Here is a 17,721-nt window from a genome sequence, read left to right as displayed (position 1 = left end):
AAAAAAACCAGTCTATATCATGGACTGGTAGAAAACTAAAGGTAAGATCTGGTTATTTTTACTGGATTTAACATTTCTGTCTAATGAGATGTGATGCTTTAAAAATTATTCTGAGTTTTTAAAAAGTAATTAATTAAATATTAGCCTTTACTTTATTATGCCATACTTATATGCAAATGTGTTGCTTTTTATAGGGCAGACGACCTGAACGCCTTGCAGCTAATAAGTAGCCGAACATTGAAGCTGCACTTTAGCCTCCATAGAGGCCTTCATCATCATGTTAATGTTATGTTTGATTATTTCCACCTCTCTGTTGTGTCTGTTACAGTCCACGCATCATTGGTTGCACTGCACCAGCCACTAATAAGGTAAATTTAACCAATACCCTGGTCCTAATTAATGTAGTATCTTTTATTTTATAGTGAAAACATATACATTGATAAAGTTAATTAGGAATTTCTAAATTTATAATTATTAAGTACTTTCATTTTATACTAAAGTTATAAAATAATAATATTTAAGAGCATGGGAATATTAGATTGATAACTCTTTTAATGCAGAAGTATGAAACAATCTTTGTCAAATAAACTGATCAAGAAAACCAGTGCAGTCTGGAAATAATCATACAGCATTGTTTAGTCTGTACCTGTGTTTTTGTTTTTTAAATGTTTCTTTATTTTTGAGAGAGAGAGTGTGTGTGGGAGGGGGGGAGAGAAAGGGAAAGAGCTGGGGAGAGAGGATGACAGCCTGATGCGTGGCTTGAACTCACGAATTGTAAGATCATGACCTGATCCAAAGTTGGATACTTAACCTGCTGAGCCACCCAGGTGCCCTTGTACCTGTGTTTTTTGTTTGTTTTTTTAACGTTTATTTTTGAGACAGAGAGAGACAGAGCATGAATGGGGGAGGGTCAGAGAGAGAGGGAGACACAGAATCTGAAACAGGCTCCAGGCTCTGAGCTGTCAGCACAGAGCCTGACGCTGGGCTCGAACTCACGGACCGCGAGATCATGACCTGAGCCAAAGTCGGATGCTCAACTGACTGAGCCACCCAGGTGCCCCGTACCTGTGTTCTTAAGCAGTGCTGTACTATATTCATTCTCTGGAAAAGTATATTCATTTTTTTCTTCTTTTTTTGGCCTCGTCTCTGGATTAGCTAATTCTTTCTTAAATCTGTTGCTATATAATAATTCTTGTTTTCCAAGTCATTAATCAATTTTATGGATCTTTACTAATAAGCTTTTAAACTGTATCATGTACCATTTTCTCCTAAAGGTACATGATATTCTGGATTATAATAAATGCATTGAGATAATTATTTATTTCTGCCCACTTCCATAGGGAGATGAATTGTTTTTCATTATGTAAGAATACATGTCAAGCTTTTCAGTTTTTTACAATAAAACATTGTCCTTTTGTGGTGTGGGCAACAGATAGACACTTAAAATCAGTAACTTACATGAAAAAGACTCCAAATTGATTTGATTTCTGAACTGTCTACTTTACAATTTCTGTCACAAATCTGATCCCAACAACTGATACTTAGGATGGTGCTTCAGGAATGTGATGTTAAACTGATTTGTCAGAAAAACTAAGTAGGGGGCGGGGGCGCTTGTGTGGCTCAGTTGGTTAAGCATCTGACTCTTGGTTTCCACTCAAGTCATGATCTCATGGTTCGTGGGATTGAGCCCTGCATTAGGCTCTGTGCTGACAGCTCAGGAAGAAGTCTTTTTCCTAATGACTTGCTTTGTTTTCCTTATACCTGTAACTAGTTGTTTTATTATCTTTTTTTTTAACTCTTAGGACTTTGAGAGCTTGTTCTCGGTTGCTATAACTTTTGTAAACAGGAAAGTGTTCCTATTATATAATTTTATTGTAAACTTTTTCAAAAAATTTTTAGATATTGATTGAATAAATTAATATGTGATAACATGAAAGGTAAATGAAATTTCTTTGATAAGAAAGTGCTTCTTTTGAAATATGACTTTGAAATGAATAGTATACAATATTTTTAATGAATTACATGTTAGGTTTTAATGCTAAAAGTTTATTTAAAAATATATTTCTGTAGTTTTCTGAATCTCTTGTTACTGTAATTTCAATAATCTCTAAAATATTTCAGCCATTTTTTTTCTTTAGAATATTGGCTTAATTTCTCTTCTGAGAAATATACAAACAATTTATAGAGGTTAGCTCATCTTATTGATGTTGCTTCCTAAGGCCCCAAATAAATAGAGTTAGTGATATTTACATCGCTAATCCTAGTGAGTTAAATGTGTGCTTCCTCTTGCAATGCAGCAGTTTTTGCCACAGACTAGTAGGAGAAAGAGGCAGCTCATTTCCTAGAGACTGTCCAGTGTCTCCTAGAGACATTTTTGGCTCTGAATTAGAAGCCAAGAGGATTAGCTGTTGGCTCTGGTTAGTGACTGGAAAAGAAAATGAGATGCCACAACAGCTGAGGTTGCTGTTCTTTTATTTAGCTGCCGCGGGCCTTGATCTCCCCTCTGTTGTGGCTAGAACTTTGCCATGAAAGATGCAGCACCTTTTGCTGCCTTTTTCCTTTCCTGGAACTGAGAAGGGAAGCAAGGAAGGGGTAAAGAAAAGCTTTTTGCTGGTGCATGCCAGTAGAGGGGTCACGTTAAGGGTAACATTTCTCACTATGCTTTGACAGGTTTTTTTCTGAGGTTTTATTAAATGGCTTTTTTCTCCTCTAAACAAAATGAAACGATATTTTACAAATATCATCTTTTTAAATGTTATTTTTATTTAAAATAATTTCTATGATCAACACAACTACAGACATTAAATCAATTGCTTATAATAAGTGGGGTTAGATTTCTTTCTTTGCTTGTTTTTTACATAATCTGTTTTTAGTTTTTTTTTTTTAAGTTTATTCATTTTTGAGAGAGAGAGACAGAGCATGAGCAGGGGAGGGGCAGAGAGAGAGAGGGAGACACAAAATCCAAAACAGGCTCCAGGCTCTGAGCTGCCATCACAGAGCCCGATGTGGGGCTCAAACTCACGAACCATGAGATCATGACCTGAGCTGAAGTCCAACGCTTAACTGACTAAGCCACCTAGGTGCCCCTATGTAATGTTTTTATATGTGAACTTTTCTAAGTATAACTTCTGTGACTCAATTCTGAAAAACACATTGTGGCAAATGTAAGTTACCATTGACTTGCAACTCCCTTCTTTGCTGGGATGTGGATATTTAATTTTTGCAAAGCAAATTGATTTTGCAAATGAAGACTGCTTTCTGCTTATGGCAAAATTGACTTTCATTCCTGTCTTTTCCGTTTTGCCAAACTGTCAAACAGTCCAAATGCTTTGGGCTACTTATAATTAACCAATACTTTATCTCAAAATTGTATATGACTTTAAACATTCAAATAGAATATGCCTTTTACTGTATAGAACTTATGGTATATTAAATGTAATGTTAATATTAACAATAGTTCATATATGATTGAGACAGTACCTTGAACTGCTTGAAGATTGTCTTAATAGAGTTCATAGGCTTATAGTAAAGAGAAAGGAAATACCTTGTTTTTGCTAAATAGAGGCAACAAATAGATTTAGTAGCTTTTCTTTTTCTATATTTAAGTGGGAAGCTATTTCTATAAGTAGAGTCCATATTTGATTAACTTTATGAACTTGGTACCAGTTCTGACAGATTAGTATTTCCAAATTAAAGCTTGATCCTCATTTGTCATTTAACTACTTGGATTCTACACTGTTTTTATTTTTAGAATCATTTGAGACTTCCTAAAACCCAGTTATGGAGACGTTATCTCAGGCATCTAGTCTTGATTTTTTATATATTCTTTGTCTTTTCATAAATGATTTCAGTTATTAAAGGAAATTTTTCAGAATACTTTAGAAATTATAACTTTGCAAAACCCTTGCTCTTTATTTTTATAAGATTTTTTTTTGTAAGTATTCAACATTCAAATAGGCTATTAGGACAATAATAATGTAATAATTATTTCTCCAGCTTTCCTCGCCCTGTGAAGACAACTTGGCTAAATAGAAATGCACCAGCACAAAACAAAGATTCTGTGATTCCTACTCTTGAAAGTGTGGTCTTTGGTATAAACTACACAAAACAGTTATCACCAGACGTAAGAACTGAAATACTTATGCATCCTTTTTTCCTCTTATTTTATTTTAAAAAAAAAATTTTTTTTTTCAACGTTTACTTATTTTTGGGACAGAGAGAGACAGAGCATGAACGGGGGAGGGGCAGAGACAGAGGGAGACACAGAATCGGAAACAGGCTCCAGGCTCTGAGCCATCAGCCCAGAGCCTGACGCGGGGCTCGAACTCACGGACCACGAGATCGTGACCTGGCTGAAGTCGGACGCTTAACCGACTGCGCCACCCAGGCGCCCCTCCTCTTATTTTAAATGAAGTGTTTTTTAACTGTTGTATCTGTGAATGTAATGTTTATGTTATTAATTATTTGAATTCAGTAATTTACAGATCTAGTTGAATATGATCTTAACAAATTGGTTGGTTCCAGTTGTTTATTGTGAAAACTAACCTGATACTTAGCGATTAACCAGATTTAATGGATAAAGGTCTTTGACAATGCCTTTTTTAACTTGTTACTATCACCTCTTGCTCCCTTAACAGAACTGGTAGAATCATTCCAAAGGAGCTTGTAAAGAACAGTTGCCAGAGTTGAGACTCAGCTTGCAATAGTATAAGTACAACCAATATTTCCTTAAAAGGAAAGGGACTTATACTATAGAAGCAGAGTATCTGTCCTGCAGTGCAAATGTAATTTGAATCTCCAATTTTCAAAAACCATAATTTAATCTGTTTGTTTTAAAAGCCCACTGTAACTGAAATTACTAGAGTCACATTTTATATGTTTCAATTACTTGTATGAACAGAAGCAATTCTCTAAAATATTACTGAATTTTTATGGTTTAGAATAGTTAGTAAATGTTTAGAATTTTTCCTTTATTATTCGAAGTTTTAAGTGTAGTATTTTTTGGTTACTAATACTGTATATCCCAAATCTATTCTTTGTTTAGGGTTGCAGCTTCATCATTGCAGACTCCTTCCTACATCATGCGTATCATTTCCATTATACACTTTGTGCCACTTTGCTGCTAGCCTTCAAAGGATTGCACAGCTACTTCATTACGGTAACAGAAGAGATTCCCTCTTGTCAGAAACTAGAACTGGGTATGTTAAAAGTAGCCAGACCTAATCTATAGTTGAAGTCTTCTCTTCATTCTCATTTTGCTAGTTATCAGCTTTGCCGTAGCTTTTCTTTACTAAAACTACAGTGTTTATATGCTTCACTTCTACTTCTTTCTCAATTCCATCTTTTTTGACCCTTGATATTACTTTCTGCAATTTAAAAATTCTTTTTATGCTATTGAGAAATAACTTCTTGGTTCTGAGTTTGAAATGAGTCTTTTGATAGATTTTTAAAAAATATATGTCAATATACCATTCCTATTAAAATATAACCAGAAAACATACTAGATAGCAAATGTTATAATTCTCTACAAAATCATGGGGAGATGAGCTAAATCTGTACTTCCAAATATTTAAGTCTAAGCAGATTGTAGGTGCTTGGATCATTTTTATATACATTTGGTTCTAAGTGATCTCAGGTCTTATTTCTTTTAATTCAAAGAATAATAATGTTACTCAGTTTTAACATTCTGAAATTTATTTAAATCATTAAAATAATCAATCTTGGTTTTAGTCCAGCAGTAATATCTGCATATATGTTACAGTACACAATAAAAAATGATCTTGTCTTGATTTTGCATACCATTTGTAGAATGGTATACAGAATGCTTTTGCACATATTTCACAGAAGATAAATTTTGGAGATTAGCAAAAATAGGTTTTTATTCAGACCTTTTATGTTAGCTTAATAAGCTTTTCTTTTCAAACATCAGCTAATAGTTCATCATAATAAGCACATTTTAAAATTCTCAGAATAAATTAATTTTATCATTATATACTTGAATAAATCAAGAATTACTTTTAAATTTTACTTAATCAGTTTTCTTTGTTTATTTGTTTCTCAAGGATCTCAGTCTTTTAACAGTATTGAGGCACTCTTAAAAATAGTCACTGTTATTGAAAATAATTCTTGGGTTTGAGACTAGTTAGCCTATTATTATAATTGCCTATTTGGGGATATAAAAGAATTGTAAGAACATGTAATGATTTGTATGTCACTTAAATTCAGCTGTGAGAAAATGCTGATATTGTGCCACTGCCTATCAGCAATTACTCCAGTGGATTTGATTAACAGATATCACTCAGTTGACTACTTAGAATACTTAATTCAAGGATCCCAATGTATATACAGATGTACAAACAATAGGAAAATTTATTCTTTTTTGTTCATGTATTCTTTCCCAAGACAAAAATGGTAGAAACATTTTGATTACTCTCTCTGAAATACTCTTTTTCCTTGCTATTTTGTGTATTTAGAATCCTTCTGTTTGTCTTAGGAAAATCTTGTAGGAAACCACTGCCTCAAAAGTCAACTTTTTTAAATGTTCTCTTTTGAACATGTAAGAAATGTTTGTAGAATAGAACTAATCTAGACTATCACTATCCTCAATTCATGGAACAATGATGCTCATATATTTTTTAATTTGATTTTTTTGGAACTCCAGCACATTTTCTTAGAATCATATTATAAATTTTGGTTAATGACCAAAGTACAAAATTATTAAATTACAACATTGATGAAGGACAATACCAAGTGCCTGAAAAATAGAATTCTAAAAAGAAGCAGTGTGAAACTTAGAAGCCATGAATAATGGTATTTCTACAAGAAAAATCTGTTAGTAGTTTGGATGTTGAATGGTGTAGTAGAATTCATAGAGGCATTATCTTGTAGTGCTTAAGAGTGCATGTTTGGAGCCATTTCTGTCCCTTACTAGCTTTGGGACTGTATACACAAAGTGGTTTTCATTTGAAAGAGTGATTGAAGGGAACCAGATGTGCATAAGTAGGAAGGAAAAACGAGGACATCCAAAAGGCAGAGGGTGTAAAGGAGCTCTAGGAGTAAGACTTCTTAATGGTGTAGTTCCCTTGGGCTTTTATGGGCACCTACTGTGTCAGGTATTAAGCTAATTACTGAGGAAAGAATAGGGTCTCTCTTTAAAGAACCTTGACTTCTCTTCTTTTAATAAGTGATCAGTTCAACATTGCGATGGGCAGGAGGGACTCACCCAGCAAGACAGGACTTCTTGGGGCTTTAATGTAGAGAGTTGTACCTGAGATGGGCATATAAATGTCTGTATAAGGAAGACATCTATCTGCATATAATTTTCAAATAGATTTAACATGTAATACTTGAGAACGAAAAAGCACGAGTCACATTTTAAGTTAGATAAAAATATTTCTAAAAGGAAGTAATATTTATTGGTAAATACATAATGATTAAAACAAGCACCTCTTCAAAGCCAAGATTTATTTCAAATATCTTACACAGTATTAGCACTTTATTACTAATTTATTAATATAATTCAGCATGATAATTCATTTATTTATCAGGTTATAAATTATCTTACGGGTAAGGGTGGCTTTTATGTTATATATATTACTTTGGCCTTATACATGTAATATAGAAAAATCATAATTAAAAGAGCCCTTATATTTAATATCAGAAGTTAGGTACTAAATGAATACAAACTTTATTCCAAATTATTTGCTTAAAATATTTTATCACAAACCAACTTCTAAGGCAAACCTAGACTTTAGTCTTAAATAGTGATAGAATAAAATTATTAGTACCTTACACATACTACCTACTCAAAATATATTTGTTGAATAATATATATGAATGAATGAATGAAATGGCACAATATAGTTTTTGTTGTTACTTATAAAGTATATAGGCAACAACACATAACTTACCATAGTTTACTAGGGATCTTTAAAATCAAGACTCATCTTCAATAAATATTTATTGGTAGCATTTGTTATTCTTAAACTTTTCATCTTTATATTTTCTATTTATTGTGAATTTTAATTTATTCTTCAATGCATCTTCTAAATATCTAAAAAATACTATTAACTATTTAAAAAAATAATTACATATTCTGAATTATTAACATTATTTATTTTTATCCTAGCAAAATTATATTACAAGCACTAGAGAGTACTTCCATAAAGCACTGTTGACTATCATTATATTCACCAGTTTTAATAGGTGGATATAAAGTAGTTCTTAATTAAAGGGTGTTTATTGTGTTTCCTTCTACTATTTGATATTTTTCTTGAGTTTTCAAATAAGTATATATAAAAGTCTTAAACTCTACCATGCTTTGAAAAATAGCTCTAAACCCTATTCCCTCTTTTAAAATAATACCTTGAATTCCTTTCTGCTTTTGCCATTTTCTTTTCTACTAGTTGAATGATGTACATTTTTTTTTTTTTTTTAAATAATGTGTAGTTAAATATGCGTTTGGTGCAAGGAGCTCTTACTGGAAATGGGAGTCACAAGTTCAGGAATCTAGGCTTTGGCAAATGATGTAAACTTTCTGGGCCCTGGTATCTACACTTGTAAAAGCAGGGGTTGATCTAGCTCATTTCTCGGATCCCTGCCACCTCTAAAATTCTTAGTCTAAGAAATTAAAACATAAAAATAACATTGGATTATGAAATGTTGAGTAGTTCATACATTTAAATAGAAAAAAGAACAAAGTAATATAAACTTAAATGTACATCATTTGCAATTCTAATAAGCTAATTAACTAACTGAAAGACTCTGCTGTGGTATTCTAATCTAACTGCACTGTCAGATCAATACTAAGTCTATTACCAGGTTGGAAAATTCTAGTAAACTTTATTGTAAAAGGAGTATTAGTAACTAGTGCTGTGTGCAATCCTTGTAACTAGCCAAGGCCAACATGCAGGTCCTTTATGAGCGCCTTCTCAGAAGAAAACAGCCACGAACCCAGAAAGACACCTGTCTAGGTATGTTTACAAATAGGTTAAGTAAATAATCCTTTTCTATTAGTATGAAATTTTGCTTTAAATTAGTGTCAAATTTCATAAATACGTATTTATTAATATAGTATGTTCCTACCACTATTATTTTAGAAATTCTAGAATCAGTTTTGTTTGTAAATAAGCTTCAGTTAATTTCTTAATTTATAATATTGACGTTTTTAATTAAAACTTGAAAAGGTAAATACAAATATTTCTTTGGCTATTTTCCATATTCTTTTTACAGTTCCTACAAAGAGCACTTTTTGGAAACCATGTTTATTGCCAGAATTTGTGTTTACTGATAATTACCTTAAATTTGTCCAAAGTCAGCTTATCTTTGGGTAGGCCCAATTATAATAAAATGTGGCTTAAAAACTGAAGCTAATTAATTTCATGCACTATTAGAAATAAAGAAGAGAAATATCTTCAGTGTCTGGTTTTGCTTTCTAAGTCAATTTAGATTTATTTTTTACTGTTCTTAGCTTCAAAAACAAAATAATATCAAAACATTACTATCCAGATATTACATATTTTAATGGAAATAATCTGATTTCATTATTTTATTTATATGTTTCCCTGCATATTTTAGACTTTTGTTCTTGAATAGCAATAGTACTTAACTTACTGTACTTTCATAAGTATATTGGAGGTTTTTACTTGGTGTTGAATAGACCCATTACAATTACATTTTTTAAAAGTTATGAAAAACTATAGAAATAAAAAATAAAATCATAGTGTTTATTTCTTAGTTTTCGGAAATATGAACAAAATGAAATTAAGGAGCCGAAACCTTTCTCACTATTTCTCAGATGAAAATAGCTCAGAAAAAGTTAGGTCAATTTTCACTAAAACTGTTAATGGAGAAACTGATCTTATTGTCAGAAAAGAAAAAAGAAAGGTTAAAGATTTATTTGTGGTTATTATTTTAGAATATAATTTTATATTCTCATATAAAGTATAAAATTAAAGAATTCATAATATTAAATTGTGATCATTTCTGACGTACTTTAGTGGATGAAAATATATTTCTTGTTTAAACTGTTATATTGCCAGCCTATCAGCTTACGTTTGAGCATGCTAAATTCTAAATAACTGTACAAAATGCTGCGTATATTAAGTTCTATATAAAGAAGGGCCCAGTTTTTGGTTAGATGGGAAAAGACCTGATTCAAACCATAATGAAGTTAAGGGATACTTTTATTGAGGTATTTTTTATCCTTAAAACCTGGTATTATATTGGCATTTTCTGAGCTATGTTATTACAGATATCAGTTGAATGAATGAATAGATGAATGGATGGGTGGATTTAGAAAATAAATGTAAGATATATTTACCCTTTGACCTAGCATCCCCACTTTGGTTAACCTTTATCATAAAAATATGAGTACTAGTATGTAAAGATATATGTATAAACATGTTTATTATAGTATTTATCTTTATGATAAAACTCTGAAAATAAAGATAAATGCCCATTTTTCAAGTGAAAAAGAGTAGAATATGAAGGAAATTTTCTTTTTTAATTTTAGTTAGTTAACACAGGACAATATTGGCTTTAGGAGTAGAATTCAGTGATTCATCACTTACATACAACACTCAGTGTTGTCACAAGTGCCCTCCCTTAATACCCATCACCCATCTAGCCCATCTCTCACCAACCTCCCTCCATCAACCCTCAGTTTGTTCTCTATTATTAAGAGTCTCATGTGGTTTGTTTCCCTCTCTTTTTTTCCCTTTCCTTCTCCTGTGTTCATCTGTTTTGTTTCTTTAATTCCACATATGAGTGAAATCATATGGTATTTGTCTTTGACTTATTTTGCTTAGCATAATACATTCTAGCTCCATCCACATCCTTACAAATGGCAAGATATCATTTTTTTTTATGGCTAATATTCCTGTGTGTGTATACCACACCATCTTTATTCATTCATCAGTTGATAGACATTTGGGCTCTCTTCTTAGTTTGGCTATTGTTAATAATGCTGCTATAAACATTGGGGTACATGTACCCCTTTGAATCTGTATCTTTGTACCCTTTAGGTAAATACTTGAAATGTAATTGCTGGTTTAATTTTTTGAGGAACCTCCATACTGTTCTCCAGAGAGGCTGCAGCAGTTTGCATTCCCCCTCAACAGTGCAAGAGGGTTCACCTTTCTCCACATCTTCGCCAATACCTATTGTTTCTTGTGTTGTTAATTTTAACCATTCTGCAGGTGTGAGGTGATATCCCATTGTGGTTTTGATTTGTATTTCCCTGATGATGGGTGATATTGAGCATCTTTTCATTTGTCTATCAGCCATCTGGATGTCTTTGGAAAAAAATGTCTATTCATGTCTTCTGCCTGTTTCTTAACTGGGTTGTTTGTTTTTTGGGTGCCGAGTTTGGTAAGTTCTTCATAGAGATTGGATACTAAGCCTTTATTGGATATGTCATTTGCAGATATCTTCTGCCTATGGAATGGCAGTTTTCCACCATGTCACCATCCAGTTTTCCCAGCACCATTTGCTGAAGAGACTGTCTTTTTTCCATTGGATATTCTTTCTTGCTTTGTTGAAGGCATTTTAACAATGTTTGTTCTTCCAGGCAATGGGCATGGAATGCTTTTCCATTTCTTTGTGTTTTCTTCAGTTTCTTTCATGAGTGTTCTATAGTTTTCAGAGATCTTTAACCTCTTTAGTTGGGTTTATTCCTAAGTATCTTATTGGTTTTGGTGCCATTGTAAATGAGATCAATTCCTTGCTTTCATTTTCTGCTGTTTCATTATTAGTGTATAGAAATGCAACAGATTTCTACACATTTATTTTATGTCCTGCCACTTTGCTGAATTCATATATTCTGGTAGATTTTTGGTGGAGTCTTTCGGGTGTTTTATATGTTTCGGGTTTCCTACATAGAATATCATGTTATCAGCAAATGGTGAAAGTTTGATTTCCTCCTCGCCAATTTGTATGTCCTTTATTTGTTTTTGTTGTGTGATTGCTGAGGCTAAGACTTCCAGTACTATGTTAAATACTAATGGTGAGAGTTGACATTCATGTCTTCTTCCTGACCGTAGGAGAAAGACTCAGTTTTTCCCCATTGAGGATGAGATTTGCTGTGGGTCTTTCATACATGCCCTTTATCATGTTGTAGTATGTTCATCTAACCCTACTCTCTTGAGGGTTTTTATCAAGATTGGGTGCTGTATTTCATCAAATGCTTTTTCTGCCTCTATTGAGGGGATCATGTGGATCTTATCCTTTTTTTTATTAATGTGATGTATCACATTGATGGATTTGCGAATATTGAGCTAGCTGTGCAGCCCAGGAATAAATCCCACTTGATCATGGTGAATAATTCGTTTAATGTACTGTTGAATTCAATGTGCTAGTATCCTGTTGAGAATTTTTGCGTCCATGTTCATAAGGGATATTGGCCTATAATTCTCCTTTTTGATGGGTTCTTTGGTTTTGGAAACAAGGTAATGCTGGCTTCATAGAATGAGTTTGAAAGTTTTCCTTCCATTTGTATTTTTGGAAAAGTTTGAGAAGAATAGGTATTAAGTCTTTTTTTAAATATCTGGTAGAATTCCCCTAGGATGCCATCTGGCGCTGACTCTTGTTTGTTGGGAGATTTTTGATTACTGATTCAATTCCTTAATGGTTATGGGTTCATTCAAATTTTCCATTTCTTCCTATTAAAGTTGTGGTAGTTTGTGAATTTCTAGGAATTTGTCCATTTCTTCCAGATTGCCCAGTTTGTTGGCATATAATTTTTCATAGTATTATACTTGTTTGTATTTCTATCATGTTGGTTGTGATCTCTTCTCTTCCATTTGTGATTTTATCTATTTGGGGACCTTCTCTTTTGTTTTTGGTAGGTCTGGCTAAGGGTTTATCAATTGTGTTTATTCTTTCAAAGAAACAGCTGTTAGTTTTGTCAATCTGTTCTGTTTTTTTTTTTTTTAATTTCTATATCATTTATTTCTGATCTAATCTTTATTATTTCCCTTCTTCTGGCATGAGGCTTTATTTGCTGTTCCTTTTATAGCTCCTTTAGCTGTAAGGTTAGGTTGTATATTTGGGACCTTTCTTGCTTCTTGAGGTAGGCCTGAATTGCAATATACTTCCCTCTTAGGACTGCCTTTGTTACATTCCAAAGGTTTTGGACTGTTGTGTTTTCATTTTCATTTGTTTCCATGTATTTTTTAAATTTTTTCTTTAATTTTCTGATTAAACCATTCATTTCCTTAGTAGGTTATTCTTTAAATCTCCTTGTATTTGAGGGCTTTGCAAAATTTTTTCTTGTGGTTAACTAGAAGTGTCACAGAGTTGTGATCTGAAAATATGTATGGTATGATTTTGATCTTTTTGTACTTGTTGAGGGCTGTTTTGTGACCCAGTATGTGATCTATTCTGGAGAATGTTCCATGTGCACTCAAGAAGAATGTGTATTCTGCTACTTAACGATGAAATGTTCTGAATATATCTGTTAAGTCCATCTGGTTCGTTGTAAAATTCAAAGCTGGTGTTTCATTGTTGATTTTCTGCTTACATGATCTTTCCATTGCTGTATGTAGGATGTTAAAATCCTCTACTATTATTGTATTTTTAACAATGGGTTTCTTTATATTTGTTATTAATTGATTTATGTATTTGGATTCTTCCAAGTTGGGGGCATAATATTTACAGTTGTTAGATCTTATTAGTGGATACATCCTTAATTGTGATGTTATGCCCTTCTTGATTTCTTATTACAGTCTTTGTTTTAAAATCTAGTTTGTCTGATATAAGTATGGCTACTGTGGCTTTCTTTTGACATTCATTAGTGTAATAGATGTTAGCTGCTATGTCACCTGTAGAATTGGTGTTTCTGGTGATGTTCTCTGGTCCTTTCTAGTCTTTGTTGCTTTGGGGTTTTTTTAATTTTTTTTTTTTTTTCCTCCACTCAGAGAGTCCCCCTTAAAATTTCTTGCAAGGCTGGTTTAGTGGTCATGAACTCCTTTTGTTTTTGTTTGGGAAATTCTACATCTCTCCTTCTATTCTGAATGACAGCCTTGCTGGATAAAGAATTCTTGGCTACATATTTTTCCCTTTCAGCACGTTGAATATTTCCTGTCACTCCCTTCTGACCTGCCAAGTTTCATTGGACCGGTCTGCTGCTAATCCTACTTGTCGAACCTTGTAGGTTAAGGTCCTATTGTCCCTAACTACTCTCAGAATTTTCTCTTTATCTTTGTATTTTGTAAGTTTCACTATGATATGTAGTGGCATTGACCTGTTTTGTTGATTTTGACAGGAGTTCTCTGTGCCTCTTGGACTTGAATGCCTGGTGTGTTTTTTTGGGTTTTTTTGTTTTGTTTTGTTTTTGTTTTGTTTGTTTGTTTTTTGCTAGATTAAGTAAGTTCTCAGCTATAATTTGTTCAAATAAACCTTCTGCCCCTTTTACCTGTTTTCTTCTGGGACTCCTATGATACAGATATTATTTCACTTAATGGAATCACTGAGTTCCCTAAGTCTACCTTCATGATCTAATAGTTTTCTTTCCCTCTTCTTTTCAGCATTGTTATTTTCCATAATTTTATCTTCTGTATCACCTTTTCTTTCCTCTTCTTCTTCATTCCTTGTTGTGACTATTTACCATCAGTTTTGCCTCTCAGTTACACCATTTTTTATTTCAGCCTGATCTGTTTTTAGGTCTTTTATCTCTGCAGCAAGAGTTTCTCTGGTGTGTTCAGTGCTTTTCTTTCAAGCCAAGCTAGTAGTCTTATGACTGTTGTTCTAAATTCCTATTTAGATATTGCTTATATTCCATTATAAGATATTGCTTATATCTGTTTTTAGCAAGTTCCTGACTGTGATTTCTTCTTGACCTTTCTTTTGGGGTGAATTCCTGTATCTTGTCATTAGCTAAGTTTCTGTCTTTTGCATGTTTTGAAAGCTTGTTATGTTTCCTGCGCCTGAGAGTAATGCTGTATTAAAAAGGGGTCATACACTGATCAGAGCCTGGCGCTTAAGGAAGTGTTTCTAGTGTATGCTGTGTGCACTCTGCTATTGGGTTTTGGCTGCTCTTTAAGACTGGTCAGCCCTCTGCAGAGTTCCTTGCTTGCAGTGGGGAGTGTTTGGACCTTTAACTAGGTGTGCTCTGATTTGTTTGTTAAAATAAGCCTGGAAAGAAAAGAACAAAAGAATAAAGAAGAGTCGGGGGGGAAAGAAACCTGAGCCAAAAGAAAAGGAAAAGGAATGAAAAAAACCCAAACAGTCAAAATATATAAGCCTTATTCCAAAGAAAAAGAAAAGAAAAAAGAGAAAGAAAATGAGAAAAGGAAATGAAAAAACAAAGAAAAAAAGCCATAAGGCTGATTCCAAAGGGAATAAAAAGAAGAAGAAATAAAGTAAGCCTGATCCAGTTTCCACCAGAACTGCAGGTGACGCTTTGAAGTACTCTGTGACATTAGCCTTGGTACATGCAGGGTGCTGCCTGTGCTGGTCTTCTGGAGGAGAGGACTGCTGGACTCACTCAGGGTCAGACCTGCCCCAGTAAATATGCAATTACCAGGCACAGAGGGACGGGGCTTGGTGTGAGCAGGTCCCACCTCCACTGGGGTCAGTTGTGTTGCTCTCTGAAGTCCCACCATGTCAGTGGTAAGAGGGAAAATGGTGCCACCCCACTCTCTTATCCTTGGACAGGGGATCTCACACCCCAATTTTTTCAGGAAGCCCTCAAAGAATAGTGAGGGCAGTCAGCACGCCTTACGCCACAGCTCTGGTGTGTGGCTAGGATTCAGAACTCAAAATCTTAAAGGACCAGGTACCCCATGGACCCACTCTCCTCTTCTGGAGTAGAGCTTCTTTGTGCTATGTCTGATGTCCTTTGTGTCAGAAAAACAATCCCTTACCTGTGCAGAATCTTGGTTATCTGCCTCTGTGTGTGCGTGCTTCTGTCTGCGTTTCACGGGCACCTACAGGGTCTTTTGTCCTTGGAGAGGCAATATACTTCTTCCAAAAGTACTTCAAGAAGTGGAATGTTCTCTTCCAGTGCGACCCAGGAGATCCCTATACCACACTATCCTATCCACTCCAGGGCCAGCGCCCTCCTCCCCAGGGGCAAACACCACAGCTCCACTCTGGAGAAAGTCATACACTCCCAAAACCTCAGAGTTTGAGCTCCACAGACTATTTGCAAAAAACCTGGGACACTGAGTACCTCTCACTCCCCAGTCTATGGTCCAGAGAGGTTTTCTTCTTGTATGAATCCAACACTGCACTCTCAAACCCTTTCTCTTTCTCTCCCTTTTGTCTCTGCACAGAAAGGGTTCACTCCCCACCGTGGCACCACTGTTTTTCTCTCCCCCAATTCTCTTCCACACACCTCACACCTGCACACTGTCTCCTTCCAACTGTGGAGATCCTTCTGCCAGTCCTCATATCGATTTCCTGGGTATCCTGAGTGATCTGACTTCAGTACAGCTGTGTTTGAGCGAGGAGAAAAACCCAGGGTCCCCATATTTCTGTCATTTTCTACTGACCATCAATCAAGGAAATTATAAGGCATGCACACCAAGGAATATTGTGCAGCCATTTAAAAAAAAAATTAGGGCTACATACCAGATTTCCATGGAGTATTGCTGAGAGAAAAAAGCAAAGTGTAGAAAAGTGTGTAAAACACAATCATGTTTTTATTTAAAAAAAAAAAGTGACTCCAAAACCCATATAAAGGCATACCTCGTTTTATTGTACTTTACAGATATTGCATTTCTTACAAATTGAAAATTTGAGGCAACCCTGCACTGAACGGGTTTGTTGGCACCACTTTTCCAACAGCATTTGCTCACTCCATATGTCTGTCACATTTTGGTAATTCTCACAGTCTTTAAAATTTTTACATTATTTTAATATTTGTTACAGTGATCTGTACTCAGCAATCTTTGATGTTACTATTGTAATTGTCTGGGGCACCATGAACCACCCCCATGTAAGATGGTGAATTTATTAATAAATATGTGTTCTGACTGCTCCACTGACCAGCTTTTCCCTCATCTCTCTCCGTTTCCTTGAGCCTCTCTATTCCCTGAGACACAACAATATTGAAATTAGGCCAATTAATAATAACCCTACAATGGCCTTTAAGTGTTTATGTGAAAGGAAGTGTTATACATCTCTCATTTTAAGTCAAAAGCTAAAGATGATTAAGCTTAGTGAGGAAGATACTTTGAAGGCCACAACAGGCCAAAGGCTGAACCTCTTTCTCCAACCAATTAACTGAATTGTGAATGCAAAGGAGAAGTTCTTGAAGAAAATTAAAAGTGCTACTCCATTGAACACATGATGATGACAAAACAAAACAGCCTTATTGCTATTATGGAGAAAGCTTTAGTAGCAATTTCACTCATATGTGGTATTCAAGAAACAAAACAAAGAAGCATAGGGGACAAAAAAAGAGAGGCAAACCAAGAAACAGATTCTTTTTTTTTCTTTTAATATGTAATTTATTGTCAAATTGGTTTGCATACAATATCCAGTGCTCATCCCAACAGGTGCCCTCCTCAGTGCCCATCATCCGCTTTTCCCTCCCCCCCACCCCATCAATCCTGTTTGTTCTCAGTATTTAAGAGTCTCTTATGGTTTGCCTCCTTCCCTCTGTGTAGCTTTTTCTTTTTTTCCCCCCCTTCCCCTTCCCCATGGACTTTTGTTAAGTTTCTCAGGATCCACATGAGAGTGATAACATAGGGTATCTGCCTTTCTCTGCCTGACTTA

At 34.4% G+C, this 17,721-nt stretch overlaps 1 protein-coding gene across 1 annotated transcript in view; it reads left to right on the top strand.

Annotated features, from left to right (window-relative positions):
• Window positions 1-17,721, top strand: part of FAM135A (family with sequence similarity 135 member A) — a 119,796-nt gene that overhangs the window by 36,734 nt on the left and 65,341 nt on the right. The window contains exons 7-10 of the mRNA XM_047102780.1: window positions 195-368; window positions 3,997-4,123; window positions 5,045-5,198; window positions 8,895-8,972. Of these exons, the coding sequence (XP_046958736.1) occupies window positions 195-368; window positions 3,997-4,123; window positions 5,045-5,198; window positions 8,895-8,972 (533 nt within the window). The remainder of the gene's footprint in view (window positions 1-194; window positions 369-3,996; window positions 4,124-5,044; window positions 5,199-8,894; window positions 8,973-17,721) is intronic.

Source organism: Lynx rufus, unplaced genomic scaffold, assembly GCF_022079265.1.
Source record: "Lynx rufus isolate CCGP_SWC_20201006 ecotype Redwood Valley unplaced genomic scaffold, mLynRuf1.p SCAF_6, whole genome shotgun sequence".
In the NCBI taxonomy this organism is placed as follows: domain Eukaryota; kingdom Metazoa; phylum Chordata; class Mammalia; order Carnivora; family Felidae; genus Lynx; species Lynx rufus.
Note: the sequence above shows the minus strand (reverse complement) of the source record. Positions and strands in the feature narration are given on the sequence as shown.